The sequence below is a fragment of the Acipenser ruthenus genome, chromosome 5, assembly GCF_902713425.1.
Source record: "Acipenser ruthenus chromosome 5, fAciRut3.2 maternal haplotype, whole genome shotgun sequence".
NCBI lineage: Eukaryota > Metazoa > Chordata > Actinopteri > Acipenseriformes > Acipenseridae > Acipenser > Acipenser ruthenus.
Genome location: NC_081193.1, coordinates 53,586,907 through 53,610,646, shown reverse-complemented (window position 1 = coordinate 53,610,646; position 23,740 = coordinate 53,586,907). Strand labels below are relative to the sequence as shown.

Below are 23,740 nucleotides of genomic sequence, written 5' to 3'. Positions count from 1 at the left end.
CAGTTTACAGCATGTTAAAGGGGGGATCTGGAAATACAACTATTCGGAGACATTTAAAGGGGCTGCCTACCTGGATTACTATTTACCATACTTAAGTACTTCAGAAGGAAATTCTTGTTTCTGCAATCAGGGCAGCTTCTAAACAAAACTCAAAAAAGCTGATTACCTGTGAAAAGATGGGGAAGCTTATGGGTGATGCAGTGGGCTTCATTTATTGCACGCTTGCAGGATATTTAACACAGTTCATCACATTTAATATTAATAGTTTAATAGTAGACAGTGGCTGAAAAAAAAATGCCCTTGTATGTATTAATCACGCCACACTAATGATCCAAGCAGAAACTGCAATAGGAAAAAAATACAGAACAAATGCCATGTCATATTAAATTGTAAGAAATTAAATATTTTGAAAAACCGATTCTATAAAGTAACCATTTAATAAATAGAAATATTGAGATATGTAATGTTTTCATACAGGAAGGGCCTGGATTGCAGATTGGACACTGAAGAATAGCATAGCGATAGAGAAAGAGAGAGACTTCTTGAAAGTGGCAATCCGAGGAAAAGATGCAGTTTCTTAGGCAAAAAAGGGACTAGATTTTCAGCAGTAATCAGCAATAAAATTGAGAATCTAGGAATTTGATATTATTGAATTGCTACTGTCTAATGTATTAACTAGTCTTGTGTAGAAATGAAATTACATTTATTCACAAAAAAAGGTTTTGAAAGTAAGATTCCACTCTGAATATCACCACGAGTCTCTGCATTCACTTACAATATGATATTAAAGCAAACATTGCCAAAGTGAAAATAAAAACCATAGAGCTTCCCTGTAGCTTGGAAGTTGGAAGTTATTTACAGTATTTCCATATTGTCCCAGTTAAAGGACTTCAAAATCAGGAGCTGTGTGTTTGCTGTGCCCCTGGAGACTGAGTTTTCCATCTCTTCGGCTTTGAGAAGCAGTGGGAGTGAAAGAGGCGCAGGCTCTGATGATAAGGGCTCGTAGAACATCCCCTCATTAACTCACACAAGATAAGCAAAGGGGAGAGAGAAAAATCAATTTATTAAAGACACTGCATCAGACGGGAATAAGGGGCTCCGCTGTAAGGGAGAGCACCAAAGTAGTTTGTGTTGTTTACTTTGGGAATATTTTGAACGGGACACTGAGCACATAGGAACCGATTAGTCTTAAACCTGCGTGATGGCTGAGCGTCTATTTAAAGGCTCTACATCAGCAGTCTTAGACCTGGAAACCAGGGCTGAGGTGCTCCCCACTCAGAGGGGGCTGCTGGAAGAGAGGACAGGCTATCGCAGTCACCAGACACACAAGGACACAAGGAAACGGGTAAGTACGCTTGAATAGAGTTGAGCTGTCCTTTATCCATCCATGTATCACTTGAGAATTGAGATTTGTGGAAGTAGTGTTTATGTAGGAGCTCATAGGTTATTAGGCAGTGTGTGAGAAAATAGAGTGGTGTCCCCAGAAGAAATAATATAATAAGTGTTGTTTTGAGAAGTTACGAAGTTTGACGAACAAGATCATTTATTTTTATCTGTACAAAATGTCCTGAGGGCAACCCAATGAATTTCTGGGTTCAGATAGATTTCACCCAATTTTATAATTGGAAAATGTGGGGTTTGCCAAGGCCTTGTAGATGTTTAATACAGAAAAGCAGACTGACAATAGAAGTTTAGTTTGCAACCCTAAAATATTATTATTATTATTATTATTATTATTTTTTTTTTTTTTTAAAGTAAAGATAATAGAACAGAAAAAAACTCAAAATGAATGAACTATGTACAGCTAAAAAGAGAAAATAAAAACAAAAAAAACTCCTAAGTGCAGTATAGCTTCATTAAACAAAACCAGCATGTCGGCTTAGCCAGAACACACTTTCCTAACCTCTCTACAAAAAATGAACTCTGTTCTCCAACCTCACCCCTTTTATACCTTAACTCAACGCCTCCCCTTGGAAGCTACCAAGAATAGAGAAAATAACGTTTTAAACAAACACATGGTCCATACAAATAAACAACACTAAACACTTAAATAAACAATTCTAAATTAGAATGCAAAACAAAATCTAAAACTTGGATTTACAAAAAACATAAAACACCCTATTTTAGTTAGGTAACCCCATCTGCCTTCTATAACAAGACATACGGTAAAATAGTTTCACCCATGCCTTCTATACAGGACCAACGGTAACACAGAGGTCATATTAAGCCCCTCTGCCAAAATGGCGTCTATCTGCAGCACTAGCCCTGCACTGGTGCCTCCCATAGATATGGTGTAATTGCTATTAACAAACTATTGCAAACAAAAGGCAAGTCATTTTCTTTTCTTTTAAAAAATTCATAATTCTGTTTGTTTTCCTTCATATATATTTCAGGTACCGAAACACTGTTAGTGCATTGCTGTGAAAATGTGCACCTTTTCAAAGCGATAACCGCTTTCAACATTCAGTACAGTTCTCTTTAAATTACTAACCATTTCTTTTTTCTTTCTCAAATATTTCAACCTGCTGCACTACCCCTCCACATTTACCTACCCCTCCACATTTACAGTTAAGTACATAGTTTTCTTTTGTTTACATTTTTTACTTTTGTTTATACCAGGGATTTACATTGGCAAAAATCACAATTGATCGCCACAATAGGTATGCAATCATTGTTTAAAAGCAAAAGTCCTGTTTTAATGTCCACATAGGCTCACGCAAGGCTATAGTTAGTTTTTATTTTGTTTGCATGGACTTACACCATCAAAGGAAAGAAGAAACTTGACTGACTTATCACCCCTCCATTACTCCCCCCTCCCCCAAACTTCTCATAATGTCTCTCAGCTATACTTATTCTCACTGTTCCTCAGCTCTGAACACTAGGTCACAATGACAACTGGTACCTGAGCTCTAACCACTAAATCTCACTTTCTCCCAGTCCCTCAGCTCTAAGCACTATGCATATACCTTCAGTTGCTGTAGTTCTATCAGGTTGTACAGTGTTGTCAGTACAGCGAGGAAATGCATTAACCTGACTCAGATTGGCTAATGATAATGACATGATTTATACAGTGCTATAAGCGATATAGTGATCAATACAAAATTATAGTTTCTGCAATGTCTGCCTCCTCCCCTCCCCTCCCCTAGCAGGTTGGGTCTAGTTTCAGGGATCAGCAGAGAGTGGGCAAATTCCAGCAGTACCCTGAGAACGCAGCTCGGGAGCGGAGCCGGGTTCGAAATCTGCGGCAAGCTTTCCACAGCCTCCAAGCTGCCCTTCCCTCCGTACCGCCCGACACCAAGCTCTCAAAGCTGGACGTCCTGGTGCTGGCCACAAACTACATCGCCCACCTCACACAGATCTTGGACCAAGGCAAGACATTGCCAGACCGGACCCAGCCCTTCAGAGTGCAGGGATACCTCCACCCTGTCAAGGTAAGTGGAAATACAACTCTTGAAATGGTTCTGCACTGCCAGGGGCATGGACGCTCTAAGGTCGTTGGTAGGATGGTCAAATGTTTTGTTTGAAATAACAATTTGAATTTAGAACTAATGAAAGGTAAGGAACAGGCCCTTTGAGAGCGGGGAGATAAAAAAAAAAGAGAATTCTGGTCACCAAACATTTCAACATTTAAAAAAAAAACACAAATAACAGCATCAGCCCTGTCCTGCACATCATCAATTAATTTGTTTTAAATTCAATATTTGAAATATATAGTGAGAATCATGGGATGTGTGCTTATTACTTCCAACTCTTGTTCTATGAAAGCATTCTACAAAATGTTTATTTGTAAGTGTGGATTTGTTGAATAAGTTGCTTTGTCAGTTTTAATGTTATTTCTCTGTTCTGTACTGTACCAAAGCTTGGACCCTGGAAAGGAGGGTGAGCGGTGTGTATTATTTGGACATTATTTGGGTTGGACTTTGGACAAGGGGGGGTTGTTGTGTGTTTATAATTAAAACATTCATGAATAGGGTTAAATACATCTGATGCTTATAGGTCTTTCACCATTGTGCCTTTTTGCTTTTAAAAAACATTGTTACGTAAAATATAATGATAATTTAAAGGGTACATAAGGACCTTTTTATTTTATTGTGTTACATGTTCCCATGTGTTGCTACAACTGTTTACGTAAGGTGTGTGTATTGTTTTAATATATATATATATATATATATATATATATATATATATATATATATATATATATATATATATATATTATATATATATATATATATTTTTTACATTTTGACCACTTTTTTAAACTTTTAAATTGCATTCCCTGCCTCAAGATGGCTTCACATGTACCTCTCAGAACTACAAAATGTAAAAAAAATAAAATAAAATAAAACAATACACACACACCTTATGTAAATAGTTGTAAACACATGGGAACATGTAACACAATAAAATAAAAAGGTCCTTATGTACACTTTAAAGACACATCAGCAAAGAAATACAAACAAACCAATGCTGACTGTGACTGCGCCACAGAACCTTAAAATAGGTACACATAATCCAGTCGTAATTATGTCAAAACAATAGGCTTGTAGACTACAGTATTATACACAATAGATTATATATATTGTCACACAAATGGCCTTATTCCGTGTTCATGCCCCTATAAAAACGTGACCCAGAGACTTTGTTTTGTCAGCACTTTCTGCACACTTATTACAACACACAAAATCAAACAAAACAAAAATAACACCTAGCTCTTCCGAGTGCTTACTAAACATAGGCAGGTCCCTAACTAACATGCAGGACAGCTAAGCTGTTTACCTGACATACAAACACTTTTAAACAGCCGCACATAAACCAAACGTAGGTTTAACTTTTACACAGTACCTTTCTCAATGAATACGACACACAGCCAGGCTCTTCACACAGCAGCCCTGAGCAGACTGGCTGCTCTCCTTTTACAACAAAGAGGCCAACTGCCAAAACAATAAAACAATTAACAAATAATTAAATGAAACAATACCATTAAATCAATTAAACAATTAAATTAAACAAAAACAATTAGCTTGGCTTTTCACCCTGGTTTTACAAGGGGGAAACATACCAATCCTTCCCCTTGAGAGTGTCGCCTCACATCTCATTCCTGACATTAATACCCACTTGTAATCAGTCCACTCAAACTGTCAATAATTGTACCAAACTGTGGTTGGTAAACTGCCATATGTACAATACTTTTAAAAGGGAAACTTATTTTCCTTGTGGCATGAGACTTATTCATACCTGTCCTCAGGGATGTTTATGAGAAGATAGTGAATTATGCCACATGACCACCTTGAAATAATATACCCTGGTAATCTGTTATCATGGTGTGTGTGGTCTTTCCATTTTGCTTGAGCTGAGCTGTGAAAGGGCTTTAAAGTACTCCCAGAAGCCAGACAGACACATTAGCTTGGCATGAATACCAATCACTGCTTTTCATATGACTGCAGTGTTTTCACTTCATTCCTTCATTGAAGTGCAGCATTATCTGCAAGGAGAGTGCAATAATGTTTCTTCTAACTACTTCAAATAGATTACCATTTAAAAAATCTCATTTACCTTTAACATAACATCTGAGAAATGTGAAATAATGATGCCTATATATATATAATATTATGTAGTAAGATTTACTGGGATTACTTTTTGTGCCATGCAGTTTAATATTGCATCTATAAACCTACTGCTGTAAGTCACAAGCTGGGTTTCAGGGAATGAAGCTTGTGTGGTGATAGCTAAAACTTCCATTTGGTAGCAAACAGGCTATCCCTGTAGATCCAATGGTATCACAGTGGTATATTTTCAATATTTCATATAAAAGATACAATACCAACTACCTTCAGCCATGTTTCCATCGGTGCTGTTAATTTACTAAAAGGAAACGTTTAAACGAAAAATGTGCTATTAGCCCACTGGAAACAGGCTTCATTAGCATACATGTCGCTATTATACAAATTTAAAAAATACTGTAGACTATATATAGTATTTGGGAAATTTGATTCACTGGTTCATGTGAATTAAGATGCATTAATACACATAAATGGAAATTAGTTTATTCGCATAAAAAGAAAACACGACCAATAAAATCTTCCCATATTGCTTCTGTTTTGTTAGTTAATCTATTTTTATGAAAACATGGTGAGTTCTAAAGGAATTAGATTTAATTGGGAAGCAGAAGAAAGTCTATTTTTTACAGTTCATTAAAAACTTTGATGTGGCTTCTGCAAGACTATATAAAAAATAGACAAAAGGCTTATCAGTCGATGTGAAAGCAGGTTTCTAGTTGGAGAAGTTCATAAGGCTCTTAATGTCCTAAATAAGCATAAAAAGTGAGTAACATAATAAAACACACCGTTGTTACATATTCAGTACAAAAAAGGAAACCAAACCAAGTGCATATTAATATCAAAGCAATATAGTGGATAGCTATAAATAAACTTAACTAAATCAATCCCACGTACTATAACTCACTATTATACAATAACCCACCCTGTCTCCCACTAACATAAGCCTTCTTAAAATTGGATATCCGCAGTAAAATTTCCTAAAATCTGCAACGAGAAGAGAGTTTTCTGCAAAATTCTTTGGCAATGACTTTAATGAAAAACAGTGTTAATGAGTATAAATAAATAAGAAAAAGCAAGTCACAGTTAGTTCAATTCATTTTTTAAAATTTAATCACATTACTAACATCTGAAAAAAACCCATAAACATGTTTGCCATATTTTATGGAAATCAATGAAGAAGAAAAAAACATACAATAAAGCAGAGTTCACTTTTTTAAAACTCTCACAGCACTGGCTATCGGATGCCATTTTTTAAAAAATATACATAAAACATAACTGTAATAACCTCAATAATTTACTAGTTATTGACTAAGAGAAACGGCACGCGTACACTTACTGTAATTAACTGTTGCTTTTTTATTTTCCTTTACTGGATAACACTTTGGGGGGTGCTCATACTAACCTGGACCGGAACTAGAATCTGAACAGGACGTGGCTCCCCATGACCCATGACCCCTTCAGCTATTGGAGCTGTTCCAGGGATCATGTTACAATAACTCAACTGGAATAAAACGTAACTAAAACCCAGGGGACTAAACTATCAATATTCCACATCCATCCACCTCAGATTAAAATTGGTCTTGTTTTTGTCTTGCATTTACTTTCAACACTGACTTAGCTAGGAACAACTAAACTAACAGTCCAATTTCTGTGGAGCTCTATGCACTCTTTGTGAACGGCGCAACTCTGGTGCCGGGGCTAATGTTGGTTCTGGCCCTGGATCTACTGTTGGCTCTGGATCTACTGGAACCCCCTCTGTTGAAACCTCCAACTGCACTGGTTCAGGGCTGTAGTCACCTTCTAAAGGCACTTGGACATCCTCTGGTCTCTCAGATTGTGGAACAGTCGCTGCCTGGCACTTCCTTAGGTGGTCTTGATGACGGCGAATCACTCTCCCATCTGTCAGTTCCACTTGGAATGACACTGGACCCACTTTCTCCAGTATGGTTCCTTGTGTCCACTTATCCTCCACTCCACACATTCGTACATAAACAGTATCTCCTACATTCAATAAGCTAACTTTGGCATATTGATCATATTGAAGCTTCTGCTTAGCTTGTGCAGCTCTCACTCTCCCTCCCACTGCTGGTCTCAACAAATCAAAATATGATCGTGGTCTACATCCCATCAGTAATTCTGCCGGCGATGAATCAGTTGTGGTTTGAGGTGTGATTCTGTAATAGAACAAAAACCTGGCCAACTTGGTTTCAGTTGTGCCAGTCCTCATTTTCTTTAACCCCTCCTTTACCGTCTGCACGGCTCTTTCAGCTAGCCCATTGGATGCAGGGTGGTAAGGTGATGTTCTGACATGCTATTTTTCTTACAAAACTGCTGGAACTCTTCGCTAGTAAATGCTGTTCCGTTATCTGTCACTAGCATCTCGGGCAGCCCATGCGTTGCAAAGGTGACTCTCAGTTGATTTATGGTAGTTTAAGAAGTGGGCATCAATGAGGATCAAGAACATCTTCCCCATAAATGGACCTGCATAATCCACATGCAGACGGGCCAACGGTCTGTCAGGCCACTCCCACGGGTGTAGCAGTGCTGGTGGCGGTGCATGGTGTGTATTCTGGCAAATGGCGCATTCTCTCACCTTTTTCTCCAGTGCTTGGTCCAGGCAAGGCCACCACACCATACTTCTGGCTGGGCTCTTCATGCGAGAGATGCCCGGATCTGCTTCATGAAGTTCAGCAATGACTTTCTCCTGGCTTTGCGGAGGTACAATGACTCTGTTTCCCCAAAGTAAACAATTGTCTTGGATACTTAAGTCCGCCTTCCTTCAAAAGTATGGCCTCAGATTTTCCATCTCAGCTTCTGCTGGCCATCCACTTCTCACATATGTCAGGACTCGCGACAATATAGGGTCCCTTCTGGTTCCTGACTGTATTTGCCCTAGGTTGACAGGGAAAGTGGAGAGGTTTTCCAGTAACAAAACCACGTCCCCTGGTGTTGGCACGTGTGTGGGTGTGTCCTTCAGTGGTAAACTCACTCAGTCCATCAGGATTACTGTGTGTCTCTCCACTCTTGTAGCGTATCTCATACTCCTAACCTGCAAGCAATAACGCTCCCACCGTTAAATTCTCCCTGTAGCCATCGGTGGAACTTGCTCTCACTGAAAAGGCTCATCAAGGGCTTGTGGTCCAAGCAAATAGTGAAGTGGTGTACATATAGGTACTGATGGAACTTTTTCACCCCGAACACAATGGCGAGGGCTTCTTTATCCTGCTGAGAATTTTTTTTTTTTCAGCTGGACCCAATGTGCAGGACGCAAGACTTATTGGTCTTCACTTCCATCAGGCAGGGTGTGCGATAACACTGCTCGCACTCCATAGGGTGATGCATCACATGCCAGGAGCAATGGTTTCTTGGAGTCAAACTGTATTAACAATTGTGACATTAGCAAAAGCTTCTTTGCTGACTGGAAGGCTTTCTCCTGCTGCAGTTTCCAAAACCTTGGCACCTTCTTCTGTAGTAAATGATACAGTGGTGCCAACAATGTAGATACATTTGGCAGAAAACAATGGTAATAGTTTACCATTCCTAAGAATGACTAACTGTGTGGTATTCTTGGGCGTCGGAACTTCCACTATTGCCCAGACCTTCTCCTCTGCTGGGTGTATGCCCTCTGTGTCAATCGTGTGACCTAAATACTGCACCTCTGGCACTAAGAAAATGCACTTTTGTTTTTTTGTCTCAATCCTGCATCAGCAAGCCGTCTCAAAACTTCTTCCAAAACTTGCATGTGTTTTGACTGGTCAGGACCTGTTATGAGGGTGTAATCCAGATACACATGAGTGTGGGGCAAACCTGCTAGCAGGCTTTCCAGGGTTCGCTGGAAAATACGCAGAGCTGATGACACCCCAAAAGGCAACCTAGTGTAGCGGAACAACCTTTTGTGCGTGTTGATGGTCAAAACTTCCTTAGAACTGTCCTCCAGGAGCAGCTGCTGGTAGGCATGGCTCAGGTCCAGCTTTGTGAAGGCTTGCCCCCCTGTAATGTTGGACAATAAATCTTCCACTCACAGAATTAGGTAAGCATCCAGTCTGGAGGCCTGGTTCACTGTCAGTTTATAATCGCCGCAAACACGTATTGACCCATCTGTCTTCACAATTGGCACAATAGTTGCAGCCCACTTCGAAAACTGAACAGGTTCAATGATGCCTGACTTTTGCACTGACTTTTTCTTTTAATGCATACGGTACTGAAGAATCGGGCTTAACGTTTCCGTCCAGTTCAATAACAGCCTTAGTTCCTCTCAAAGTTCCCAGTTCATCTCGAAACACAACAACATATCTGTTGAAAATGTCTTGCACACTAGTAGTTCCCGTATGATACAAGTTAGACCAATCTAGCTTGAGCTTCTCCAGCCAGTTCCGTCCTAGCAAACTAGGTCCATTACCATACTGTGACAGGGTCTTCCTCGTGTCACGTGTGTGGGTAGCCGCTGTTCAAGCATACAGAGAGACAGACGTGGTGTTGTTGAAAACGCCGGCACAGGCGCGCAGGTTTTATTCACAAACAAACAGAAAACGAAAGTAAAATAAAGGTAGTCATGTGACGTTACCAGTGATGGTAACACACAGAGGACTAGTACATCAAACTGTACAAAAAGTGCAAAATAAAACACAATACCACAAACTATAAATCAAAGGTGTCGTGAAAACGGCAGGCCTTGCAGCAGCCCTGAGCTATCTCCCGCGGATGTTTTTAACCTGACGGACACTCTGTCGAGACCCGCCCACCTGCTGATTGAGGACCAGCACAGCCAATCACTTGCTGCCCTTCCCCTCAACCAAGCATAGCAGGCAGCAAGTCCCAATCAAGCACCCGTCTGTAAACAATAATTCAAATCAAACAAATCAACTCCCAAAACGACACAAAATAAACCCATTCCCACATAAATCACACCAACACTAATTTACCACTGTGCAGGGCAATCGCCCTGCCACACATACACTATCAGTATTGGTAGCGTGCATGACTGCTGGTTATATTGCACTTCCACTGCAATGGTGCCTATGACTAATTTCTTCACCTGTATATGTGCACAGCTTGATGGCAGACTTACTGAGTGGGGGTAACTGCTTGCCATGCTATGTGCCTCTGTGCGTGCTGTCACTGATAACTGTGAATGATGCCCCTGTATCAACTTCCATTTGCATTTCTTCCCCTTGTGCCTTCACAGTCACATAAATAGGCTGTACTTGCTCTGTTTTTGCTTGGTGCATAATGTAAACAACCTCAAGTTCGTCTTCATCTACCTCCCCTTCTAAGCTGTGCGCAGCTTTAGGCATCTTGGGTTGCCAGCCCCTCTATGTTGGTGTGGCCGATCTTTACTGCAACACACTTTTGCAATGTGAACCTTCTTATTGCAGTTATGGCAAACAATGTCCTTGAATCTACAGTCTTTTGCAGCACGTGGCTGTCCACAACGGTAACACATGTTTTTCCACTCACCCTGTCTGCCATCTCCACCGCCTTCTTAAAATCCAAAGCGGTTTCCGATAACAAACGGCGCTGAATGCGGTCATCTTGCAAGCCGCATACTAGTCTGTCAGGCAGCATCCTATCTAGCATCTCCCCGAAAACAATGTTCAGACAACCGTCTCAATTCGGCTACATAAGTTGCCACAGATTCCCCCGGCTGCCGAAATCTATTGTGAAATTTAAAAGTCTGCACAATCTCTGACAGTTTAGGATTTTTATGCTGTTTAACAATTAAACACAGTTCAGCAAAACTCTTATCAGTAGGTTTCAATGGCAATACTAAATCAGCTATTGGAGCTGTTCCAGATGTTACAATAACTCAACTGGAATAAAACGTAACTAAAACCCAGGGGACTAAACTATCAATATTCCAAAATAACAATTCTTAATTAAATACAGTTGTGGCCAAAACATCACATTAGTAATAATAACATTTGCCTAGCAGAATAAGTTTGTAGTTGTTCACTGGGATTCAAATTAGCATTGGTACATTTTACAAATGTGTACTAGGCTTGGAGCATTTTTGTACAAATGTAACAGGGTATTTTTAGAAACATGTGCTCACCAAAATGTTGTAATTTTAAAACGTTTCACTTCAAGATAGCACATAGAAATAGTTTGGAAGCTGTGACAAGTGCTTGGAAACAGTGACAGCATTTACATGGACAAGTCATGACAGTTTTCCTCACAATGTTTTTGCCGTACTTTTCAAGAAATGCGTTGCTATGCTGTTACCAATGCAGATTACTCAATTCATAGTAATTTAGGGGAGGGGATATTTAAATGTCTGTGTCTGCCTAGTAATTAGGAAAAGAACGACTATGAATATTGTGAGGAGAACTTCATGCGTTGCCATGAAGATTTAAAAAAAATTAACAAGAGAAGAGAATTAACTTGTTGTCGCGCACATTCCGAATTATCACGCATTACTTGTTTGTGTCTCGTTACCTTTCCAACACACACACACAAACAAACTGAAATAAAACATATACTTAGTACACATTTTACTACTTAAATAGATATGAGTTTTATTTCATTAAAATAGTCTATAAATGTATGTGGAAAATGTGGGAACACAGGTGGTTACACTACAATATAATAAAAACGGTATGATCCTCAGGCCTATGTGAATATAAGATTGAAAACAGGGGGATATGTAATAATACATACAAGGTTCCTGAGCAGCTTTATGCACTGGCAATTCTATAGGCAGAGTACCAGGCTGAGCATCCTAATGTTCCTATACACATCTGCCGGTCCCTATACCCTGCCTCTTCATAATGAAACGTGGATGTCTTGTAATATTATAAACATTCAAACAAAAGTCTTATTTAAAGCTATACGGTACATTTATGTTGTCAACTATATCCATTACTTATTGCATAATATGCCAATTGATGCTAACAATTCATTCCAGTTCTGTGTGGTGGAGGAGGAGGAGGTGGAGCTCTGTTGTTCCTGTGACATCTTAAAAGAATTATAGAAAGAAAATACGACAACTACGACTAATAATAATAATAATAATAATAATAATAATAATAATAATAATAATATGAGGCTAAAAGTTCGGTTAGTTGTGCTTAACATACATTTATACAAACATTAATAACAGGCTATATGAGAGGTTTACATTTGCAGCGTCTTTTGCATTCTTTCTTGTGTGTGTGAGTGTGTGTGTGTGTGTGTGGTTTGGTACGGCTTTGCTGAGGAATAACGTGAGATTCCGTCAGTTAAACAGGATCTTGACTGCTGAAATCTCTTGAGACACAAGCACGATTCCTGCTCAGGTTTACATGGGTTTTTACAGCTATTTTTATTGTGAGAAAGCGATTGACCCTGCCCTTAAAGTCACGCTGACCAAAGGACGTCCTTTTGCTGTTTCACAATGTATTCGTGTTACAACGTCACACAGTCATGACTGTAGAGTCGATTTTCACGTGCATGTAAACCCAGCCATTGACATGGGACACTGATTGGCTGATAAACTATCATTTTTGTTTCTTTGACTAAGGCCACAATGTGAAAGTGCTTCCATCACATACCACAAAACAAACGGTAAAGTAACGATTTAAAAAAATAAATAAATAAATAAAAAGAGGATTTTCACAAAAATGTTAAGTCATCCCAAGTAATCGGATAATATCTAATATAGTTCACCGCCCCCGTCTTTTTTGAGCATTCATGTTACTACACAATGTACAAAAAACATGTGTATTTCCATATATAATATGAGTGACATCTTTAAGGACCTGCAACATAGGGAGTACAACCAAGGTCCTAATTGTTTTTCTCTGACCTTTCACATAGGAGTAACAGAGCAACGTTTAGCTTTGAACTTGAAACTAAACTATGAAATCATTTTGTAAAATAATAATAATAATAATAATAATAATAATAATACCTTATTTCGTTCTTCAGTAGCCACTGTTTGTCTATCTATGGTCTCTGTCACGGTCTTCTGCTGTTTTAAAATAAGCTATGACGGAGAGTTATTGGAAATACTGGACTTGCATTTTGCATGTGTCCGATCTTTTGCCGTTATATTCGGTGCTAATTCAGATTTGTTTCCGGAGCTCACTGATGGCCTTAGGAATCTCTCCATGGCTGAACTAAAGCTTGCACTGAAACCCTGCCACACTTCTTACGATACAAATAGCGTGTGTGCGCTCTAGCAACAGGTACAGTGATAGTAGGGAGCAAATGTTTCAGTTTTCGATTTTTTTGCAAAAAAATTCTGCGGGCGCGAGCAAATTCTCTGATTTCGCAGAATCATGGAGGGACTAAACAAAAAGGCTACATTAAAATAGGTTTAAAAACGAATTAACATACAATTTACAAGTGCATACTTAAAACAAATAGAAAAATCCAATTAATCTTTTGTACATTACAAAACTAAAACTGCATATTGTAGCGTTTCCACGCAGTGCGCAGGATAGACAAACACAACACGCCGTTTTCAAGTTCAATGCTTTATTTATGAACCTCTTAGAGCCCACCGCTCTAGCCACTTGCTCTACACCGACCACAATGAGCGTGCAACGACCCGTTTTATAGCTAAGCCCCGCCCCTTTATGTTAATCGGGTGCCAGAGCGAACAGCTATCCCATTGGTCCCCAGCCGCACACCAGGACCAATGGGCACACACAACAAACAGCCTATGACAGGGGCAGCTCGCACAGCCAGAGACAGAGCGAACCCGCAGCTACAGGTAATACAGACGGGGGGGAGAGGAACACAATACAGCGGCATTAACAGACAATAGAAACAAGAGGGAATACAGTACACAAACACAATACACGGATCGCTACACTATATTAAATGTTAAATATGTGCGAGTACAGCCTGGCCAAACGTTCTGCAACACCCTATAGAATTCAGACCCGTCAACTGTCCTGTATTCACAGGGAGTCTCCTTTTATTTTGGACCCTTCTCCCGGACATCTCCCAGTGATTACTGGAATCCCTGCCTGTACATAGCAGGGTTTAGGACCCAGGGAGTCATGTGGTAGGCATGCATTCAGTGATCGAGGCAAGTTCACATACTTAGCCACGCACCTGAGTTACATACCATATACTTAATGAAAAACTGAAAAATGAAAAATGTGACATTTAGAAATATAACATAAAATACTGTACAACTATTAAGGCTTTCAGTAGACTTTTGCAATATTATTTTGTAGTTTTCTTTGATTACATGCTGTTAATTAGAAAAAGATTCAGTATCAACCGCTCAGCTTCCTTTTCTAATAGCGATAGTTGACCTTGACTTCCATTAGCACCCTCGCCTTCAGGCTCGGGACGCATAACTCCAGTTGTGGTCAAATAACGAAATTAAATAATTATGTCTCAATCCTAAAATTCCAGCTATACCTCGCCTTTATTGTCCTGATCTTGGCTTTAAACTGTGCATACTAATGCATTGTTTTAATTTTTTTCATCAATTACAACAAGAAAAAAGAATCATAACACAGCAGGATGCTGAAAAGGGACATCCACTTGTTTGTAACAAGTCTGATTAATTAACCATAATATAAGGACGCGCTAGGTATAATTTAATACACATTAGGATGGATTCAGTATGGGGCTCTAATACGTTTACCTACCTAAAGCTTTATTAAACCAGTCAATCCTTTTAGCTAGATATTCATGAAAAAATACATGGAGTAGAGAAATACAATGGAAATGGCCTAGCGAACAATTCTTAGAGTATTTCTTTCTTTCGAATAACCGTAGTCCCGCCAATGACGTCATCACGTTGCCCAGTTTATACGCTAAAAATGGGTTTAATGGAAACGGCCTAGCACAGTTTTTTAGCTTTATTTATTTATTGAGAATACCATAGATGTGCATAAATGTTTATTTTTGTCGACACTTCAATGGAAACATAGCCACTGAAGGACCTCACTGTCCAGCTTGAATCAGGAAACATTTTTGAAATCTGGGACAAGACAGAAAAACTGAACAAACAGTAATTGAGTTCAGCAATTTGAAAAGTGTTACACCAACTAGTCCTATCGCCACTCACAAACAGCAAGGCATTTCTAGATCCATGGAAAGCAACCTGGCTTCTGTGTGTTTTGAAAGGTTTTGGAGTCTTTGCCAAGAAAGGGCATTTCAGGGTCTATAGGCCTAGGAGAAATCACACAGAATATTTCTTAAACATTCTCAAGTTGTTTCTAATTTTGGTTCATTTGAATCTCCTTTCAAACAATGAGGAATTACAGAGTGGACTAAAAAAACTAAACTTTATAGGCTATCAATCTTTGTTCTCTGGAAGGCCACCGCTTTGAAGAGTCTTCCTCATGAAACTTTTTGGTTACAGAAGAACCTACCACCAGCCTATGATTTTACTATTAGCCTTCTAGACTGGGCTTTATAGATAACAAATTAATCATACGAGAGAGAGAAAATAGGGGGAGATTATCATGAGGTCGAGGGACATTGCTTATGGCCAAAAAACTGTGAGGAGCACTAACATAACATGCAAAAAATAGTTTCATAACTGTTCAAGAAATAAACATCCACAAAGTGAGCAATTACCAAAACACTACTAATATTACTTGCTTTTTATAATGACATCCCTGATATAATATATGGTCCCCACAGGTTCATACAGTGAAGATAAAAACAATATTTGATTAGTGGTTGCTTTTCCATACATTTTACTTGTAGAATGAAGTGAACACTGCTTTTCTTTCATAATGCATAACCGATCATTCAATATTGTTAATATTCATCCTCTTAACATGAAAAAAATTGTATTTCTCAAATGCAATTTTATTTTTATTTTTCAGAAGTGGCCAATGAGATCTCACCTGTATTCCGGAGCAATGGGTGAATTCTTGATCGGAGTTCAGGCCCAGCAAAAGCAATTCCCCTCAGGAGAGGAGGCAGTTAGAATGGGAGACACACCCTGACTGTCACACACAGGATTGGTCAGTGCAAGACTCTTGTCACCTGTGTTGCCTTTTCTTCTGCCTTTGGAATCTAGAAATTAATAGAGAGTGCATTTTCACTCCAGCAGCATGTTACTATCGCCCCAAAGGGATGAAATCCCTGGGGGTATAGGGAGGCGCTTCTATGTACTTATGTACGTATCACAATTTACATTTTTCTGGAAAACCTTTATTCCAATTGTGCTGAAAGTATTTAGCATACATTTATTCCTGGGGATATGTGGGGGTGATTGATTGTCTGTCAGTACAACACTTGTTCTTCTGCATGCCACAATTACATTTTTGCATACATCTCGAAAACCGCTTATTTAATTGTGATGAATTTATTAACCTTTTATAGCATACATATTTTGTCATAACGATAGCTGCAATTCTGAATGCACAGCCATGGCAGGGATGTCTGTTACCGACGTACTTGTTTACACTGTACATTTCCCCCTAGTGACTAGTTCCCTAAAGAAAAACAGCTCACTATTAGGACCACATTGAAATCCAAAGATCTCCATTAAGACAATTGATAACAGTGGGTCTAATTCACAAAGTGCTTTGGTCTGCTGTAGTTGGCTAAGAATAGTTTAATGAATATGAAACTATTTTATATTTAACCATACTTTTTTTTTTTTTTTTTTTTTAAACCTTAAAAAATCATAAGTTAAAGCTTTAAGAACTTGGACTTTATTCACAGACTTTAAGGACTGTTTGATTAATACAATTTGCATTTCACAAAACCCTTTTCAAGTGTTTATTCTCTTTTTTCCAAAAATGTTTGTTAATAAGCAACCTGTACATTGAATGCTATTCTGTCATCACCATTGCAGAAACACATTTTTGGAAAGGATAAAAAGGTTCCACCCAGTCATTCTGCATTGGTAGTAAATGAAAATAACTATTTGCACCACTGGGATGGATCATTGTGTATTATTGCACATGTATTAGGACAATTGTATTTTCAGCTGTACCAAGATATATAGTCAGCACTAGGGTTTAGTGGAACAAAATGTAGGCAGAAATACCCCCTCCCAGCATTTTCTCACCTGTCCTAGTTCTTCTCAGAGGGTAGTAATAAAATAAATAAATAATTGCTCAAAGTGGTAGCTTGTGTCATACTGCTGAAAACCCATTTGAAGAATGTAAGCATATTGGGATGTACAACTGTCATTGGACTGCTGGTTTTTGTTGGGTTCAAATTTGAACAGAAACTGCACAAATCTTTCAACTAACTTTGGAAATTACGTTTTCTTTTTTTTTGTTGTTGTTTTAAGTCTTATTACTGTGTAAAATTACTATGTTTCCAGGATCCCATAATGAAAGAATTTTATTAATCCAGACCATAGCTTCAAAACATTCATTGTAAAACATAACATATAAGAAACTAAGTCAAGTAGACAAAGTGTTGTCTTACATGTGATGTCTATATATGTTTTACCAAGATTTTGTTTTTCAAACAATAAAATATGAAAGGTACATTTGTCTACAGTCAGTATGGGATACACAATGATAAGTGTTGAATCTGTAAAAATAATTCACGGTTCGAGTGCCATTATGCCACTTAATACTTGTTTGACAAGGAGATTCAGTTGATTATTAATTTGATAATTAGATTTGGTTTATGCTCCTTTATTTGCTTAGTTCAAACAGTTAAAATGTTTGCCTCTCACATTACAGTAATGTTATGAGTTCCTCTGAGTTTGAGATCCCACTTACACATTGTCACAGACATTAGTGTCTGTTGTAAGTGAAGATAGTAACAAGGACTATGTTTTAGATGTAGAACATGAAAGTGGTACACAGTAGTCTCCGGCTAAGAGCTCGGGAAGCATGCGAAGTGTTCTATAGCCAAACTGTTCTCTAAGACGGAGTTAGCCACCAGACACAATATGAATCAAATAAATAAATACATATGTATTACTTGTCATGATTATTTAACAGAATGGTGAAGCAACTCACCTAAATGGGAAACGCTAAATTGCTCAGCGACTTGTGTCTGATTCAGGTTTTTTTCAAGAGCTCGAACAATTTCCGACTCTGTAGCAGAGAAACAGCGCTGCATTTTTCTGCTTGTTTAAATGCCATTTTGTAGCGATGAGGTGCACTCGTGGAAATCGGAATACAAAACAATTCAATGATATGACTGCGGTTCTGGAAAGCATACTTGTCAAGTCTCCCATTTTGACCAGGAGACCGTTTTCAAGACCAATCTCCTGGTCAGAAAAAATCCCCCGCCAGGACCCCATTTAAATTAGAAATCTCCCCATCTCTATATATAGGTTAATTTGTTTTTTCTACCTTAAATTGGTTCTCTCACACGCACCACATGAAGGAACCAGTCCTTCTGGACATGTAGCACAATCTGCTGTGTGTATATGATTGACACATGGGTTAAATAGATGATGCAATTTTGCTGTAGTATCAGGCGCACAAGTACAAAATGGCAAGCAGTCTCCCATTCACAGCGCGAAAAGAGTTAAATGTGCTTCTAAATTTAATAAAGACTGGTCAAAAGAGTATAAATTCATAAGAGAACGTGACATGGGCATTTCATATTTCCTTTGTACTCTGTAAAAGTTGTGCAACCGTTGGAAAAACAATGTTAAGCGTCACATTGAATGCAAAATGCATCTTTCCACAAGAAAACGCAGGAGGAGAACCATAGCATGAAGCTGTTCGTTCTTCAGTGCAGCATGAAGTGTTATCGGTAAGTTCATAGCATTTGTATCAATTGTATATGTTGTATCATGCGCTCTTCCCCATGTAGTAAAATGCATAGTATGATGAATCAGAGAGACTGTTACCTGCCTGCCCTCCGCCCCATCACCCCTGGGGAAAAAATCTCCTGGTCAAGTGTCATGGGACCTTGTCAGGTATATATCCCTCAAGACATTCTCGCTATGACAAGTCACTTTTTTACACAACAGTACTGTATATGTTGTGAACGGATCGCTATCGGTGCCAAGAAGGTATTCTTAAGTGAAGTTCCTTTCCTTTAGCCAGAGCATTTACAATGGGAAAAATCAATTTCACCACAGGGGTGTTCCCTTAAGCGAAGTGTTCCTATATGCGGAGACTGCTGTATTGGAGAAAAAAAAAATGCAAAAAACAAAGGAATGTGAACCGAGAACAGAGAGTAAAGGTATTGATAGTTTTGCCAAACCAAAAACAGATACAGACCTAAATATCATTGCAAGCAATCAGTTTTCGAGAAGTATGTAAGTGGGCTCTGAATTTGTTTGGGCAGTGGTTAGCCAGGAACGAAATGCAAAAGCTGAGTTTAAATCTAAAGTCTGTGTAATTAATGGCGGTTTACAAAGTGATGATGAAATGGTTTTATGTGCCTATAAAAGTAGTTCTTGCTGTTTAAATGAAGAATGAAAAACTACATCTCCCAGAATGTCATAGCTATCCCAGAACACTGATCAACTGGAAATCTGCTAAACTTATACATCTGTTCATAATTTAACAAGCCAGGCAGGTATAAAAGGACAGGTATAAAATACAATAGCTGTCTTTGGGAAGGTAAGGAACTAAAGTTAGGGATCCTGTTAAGTTTAGTTAGAGCTCCAAACAGGAGCTAGGATTGATTTATTTTAGTTTTGTATAGTTTGTTAAAATAAGTTGCATTCCCACTGGAAAAGGAACACTGGGGAACAAATAAACATTCAGGTACTGTCCTGTTTAAACCCATCCTTTGCTGTCAAGTACTTTATCCACCAAAGACGTGTTAGGAACCCAGAAATAAAAAGCTTTGTCACAATTTGTAATTCTGATTTTTTACATTGTTAATCTAATTGTATTGTCCTACTTTTAGCAAACTGAAATCGCAAGCCCTTTGTAAGTGTTGCGTTTGAAATGTGTACTACTAATTAACCAATTGTTGAAATGATTGTTGTGTAATAAAATTGTACAAAATTCACTTTTCTGTTTAATTGTTCTGACTCACTGTGATTTCGTTAACGAATCCACAGTCTGCTGTGGATCCGTTAATCAACAATATATCTGCCCCACACTTCCCTTCTCTTCAAAGCCACTTTGTTAGTAGATACATAGAATTAATCAAAAAATCAAGCGGTGATATCACAGAAATGTTTTAATGAATAGAAATGTATTTCATCTACAGTATAGCTACACCTACAGTGTGCTTTCTGTTTGGGAAATGCTAGCAGACCTTTAGAAATAGGGCTGTTTGCAACGCACAAGTGTATGCAGAAATGTACTCACATAGGCTTGGTTTACATGGAAGAATAAAACTAATCTTTTTGCCACACTATTTCACAATTTTGGTTTATATGTAGTTTTCTTTTAGAAATTTGATACAGTTTGGAAGGATATTTTTAAACTCTGTCAGCATGTCAGGTGCATGATAATGATATGTTTATGCTACGTCACCTTGTCTTGACAATGGAGAAAGAATTTGGAGAATCTTCATGTAAACCAAGATATAGAATCCATTACTGTGTGGCCACCAGAGGGTCTCAAAGTAAAACAAATTATGGTGGATGACATGTGACAGACATAATTACTTTCCCTGCTGCTTAATAGTATTATGTTTGCCCTTCACGACATTCAATAAATCTTTGATATTATATAATGTCATGCTGTTTAAGAACTCACGAAGCCACATTTGTGAAATTGTGACCCACACACTATTGTTTTTCCCCCAACACTATTACTGCTATTCCAAGAATGTGCCCCTTTTTATTTTTATGTTTTAGAAAACACGCTTGTCAAGTCAAATGAACTACTATAAATGTATGGTGGTACAAACAATAGAAATAAACCACTGCTGTATACAAGTCCACCTGCAGTGGAGAGGGTGCCCTCATTGGCTATCTGGCTCTCGTCCTTTGGGGTCATGTTGTGGGACCAGCCGGCTGCAATTCGTCTATAGTTTGAGCAATATGGGCTCCGTTCCACAGAGAAATATGCCAAGCTCAAGGCTAACTCCATAAATCTGTCTGATTACTGATACCTCCTCCTCTCTCTCTCTATTTTAATTACAGGGTTTTAAACTCTGCATGTCTCCACTATGCCAAGTGTCAGTGAGGGAAAGGCTATATGACTAAACAGAGGGTTCAAGTTCTGTGGAGCACATAGTTGCAGTGTGACAGTGCTCTGATAACTACACAACTCACTTTTGTAGCATTTCTTATACATGCTTTTCTTCTCTCTTGGGCCAATTTGCATTCTGTTTGCACCAGTGCAAATTTTGCCCTCATTTTTAAATGTTAAGCTTAATGAACAACTAGAAACATTAACAATACATCTTCTCCTGCCTATATATATATATATATATATTATATATATATATATATATATATATATATATATATATATATATATATATATATATATATATATATATATATTTAGCTCAAAGAGCCAGCTGCCCAACGTTTCGATATGTATATAAGTTATATATATATAACTTTTTGAATCAAGCATTGTTTAATGGGTCACTCATAGAAGTAAATTAAACTAAATGATACTGCCTTAGATTCAGTAATATAAGAATACAAGAATTCAAGAAAATTTTTTAAATACGAGCACTTCGTGAACATTAACCACTAATTAATATGATAAAGACCAAAATACACCATTTCTGGTAGTTTATCAAACAAAAGCTCTTCAGCAATTTCAAATATTTTTTCATGACAAAAGTATTGGCATCTTTACATTAAAATCCCTGTACAAATGCAATAGAACTATTCATTGATTGAAACCCATTACACAGTAACTAAGCTGAATTATAAAGTATATCCAGAAAAAGAGGTAATTATTTCCAACTGTTGAAGAATAACAATTTTGGCAATACAGCAGATGATGGTCAATACAAAGGAATTGGATTTGCATTTGAGAAAAGCACTCATAACAAACTGCAACAAAGGAAATGGCTACAGAACAGTATTAAAGAAATATAGAATACCAGAATCCACAATTTGAGCAATAATCAAGAAGTATCACAGAATACATGTAAGATTTAGAAACATCAGGCATAATAGTGCACAAAATAACTGTACAAAGGCACCTGAACACAGAAGAGTTGTATACACTGTAAAAGAATCGCACCTCTCCGCAGTTCACTGCCCCTTTAAAAACACTGACCCAACAACCAATGGATTTTTGAAGCACGGTTGCACTATTTTTAATGAAAATACAAAAACAAAATAAACAAAACAAACACCTAGCTCTTCTTTGAGCAATAACTAAAACAAAACAAACAGAACATCACACACAGAAAAGGATTCACTCTACCTTTCCCCTTTGAAATTACGGCTGTACCCACGCACCAGCACAGTCGGGCTTCTACCCTCTTCAGCAGCCGCCAAGAGCGGTCTGACTGCTCTCCTGCACCTGGCTCTAATTTTCAATAATAGCCAGGTGCAGGTAATAATTAACAATTAAACAATTAACAAAACAATCAAATAAAACCCAAAATGTGCCTACGCACATGTTTTTTCTGCAGGGAGGTTTTAACCCCCTCCCTGCTGTCTTACAACACGTAGACCTCTCTGCAAACCACTTTTAAAGAACATTCATAAAACAAACTGTCTAAAATTTGCCAAGAAACATGAAAAGGAATCTGAAGCATTCTTCAACAAAATTCTGTGGTCTGGTGAGACTAAAATACAACTTCCTCAAAAATAGACCACAGTATGTTTGGAGACAAAAAGGGAAAACCTTCAATAAAGAAAACCTTGTTACACAGTTTGATCATGATATGGGGGTGTTTTAGCAGTTCAGGGCCTGGAGACATTCATGTGATTGAAGATTGAATGAATGCAGCCATGTATCAAAACATTCTACAAAGTACAATAATACCAATCAGCCTATGAGCAATAGGCTGATTGGCAGAGTTTATCTTACAATACGGCTAAGTCAACTGGAATTCTTGAAGAAAACAAAAATAAAAGTTCTAGAATGGTCTTCACAATCACCAATCTCAATCCAATAGAAATTGAACTTTGAACTGATCTGTAGAAGCTGTAGACAAGCATTGTGAGTCCAATCTGTCTGAGCTGAAGGAAATATGCAAGACAGGATAGGCTGATTTCACCAACAAGATGTAAGATTGCCAGTACTTTTGTCATGAACGAATACTTTAAATGAAATATGTTTTTGTTAAAGACTATTTGTTAAATTGCTATATTATGTATTTTGCTTTTTTTTTTTAAGTGGTTCAAGTTTACTAAATGCTTCCTTATATATATATATATATATATATATATATATATATATATA

General features: G+C 38.0%; 1 protein-coding gene across 2 annotated transcripts; it reads left to right on the top strand.

Annotated features, from left to right (window-relative positions):
• Positions 1 to 511: 511 nt before the first annotated feature.
• Positions 512 to 16,473, top strand: LOC131737144 (transcription factor 23-like). Of its 2 annotated transcripts, none has more exons than XM_059024324.1 (3): positions 512 to 1,345; positions 3,150 to 3,431; positions 16,343 to 16,473. In XM_059024324.1, exons 1-3 carry the CDS (start codon positions 1,202 to 1,204, stop codon positions 16,463 to 16,465), a joined length of 549 nt encoding a protein of 182 aa, XP_058880307.1. In that variant the 5' UTR covers positions 512 to 1,201; the 3' UTR covers positions 16,466 to 16,473. The 2 variants fall into 2 exon arrangements, with proteins under 2 accessions (XP_058880307.1, XP_058880306.1); XM_059024323.1 differs by having other exon boundaries at positions 516 to 1,345; positions 3,147 to 3,431.
• Positions 16,474 to 23,740: the final 7,267 nt, after the last annotated feature.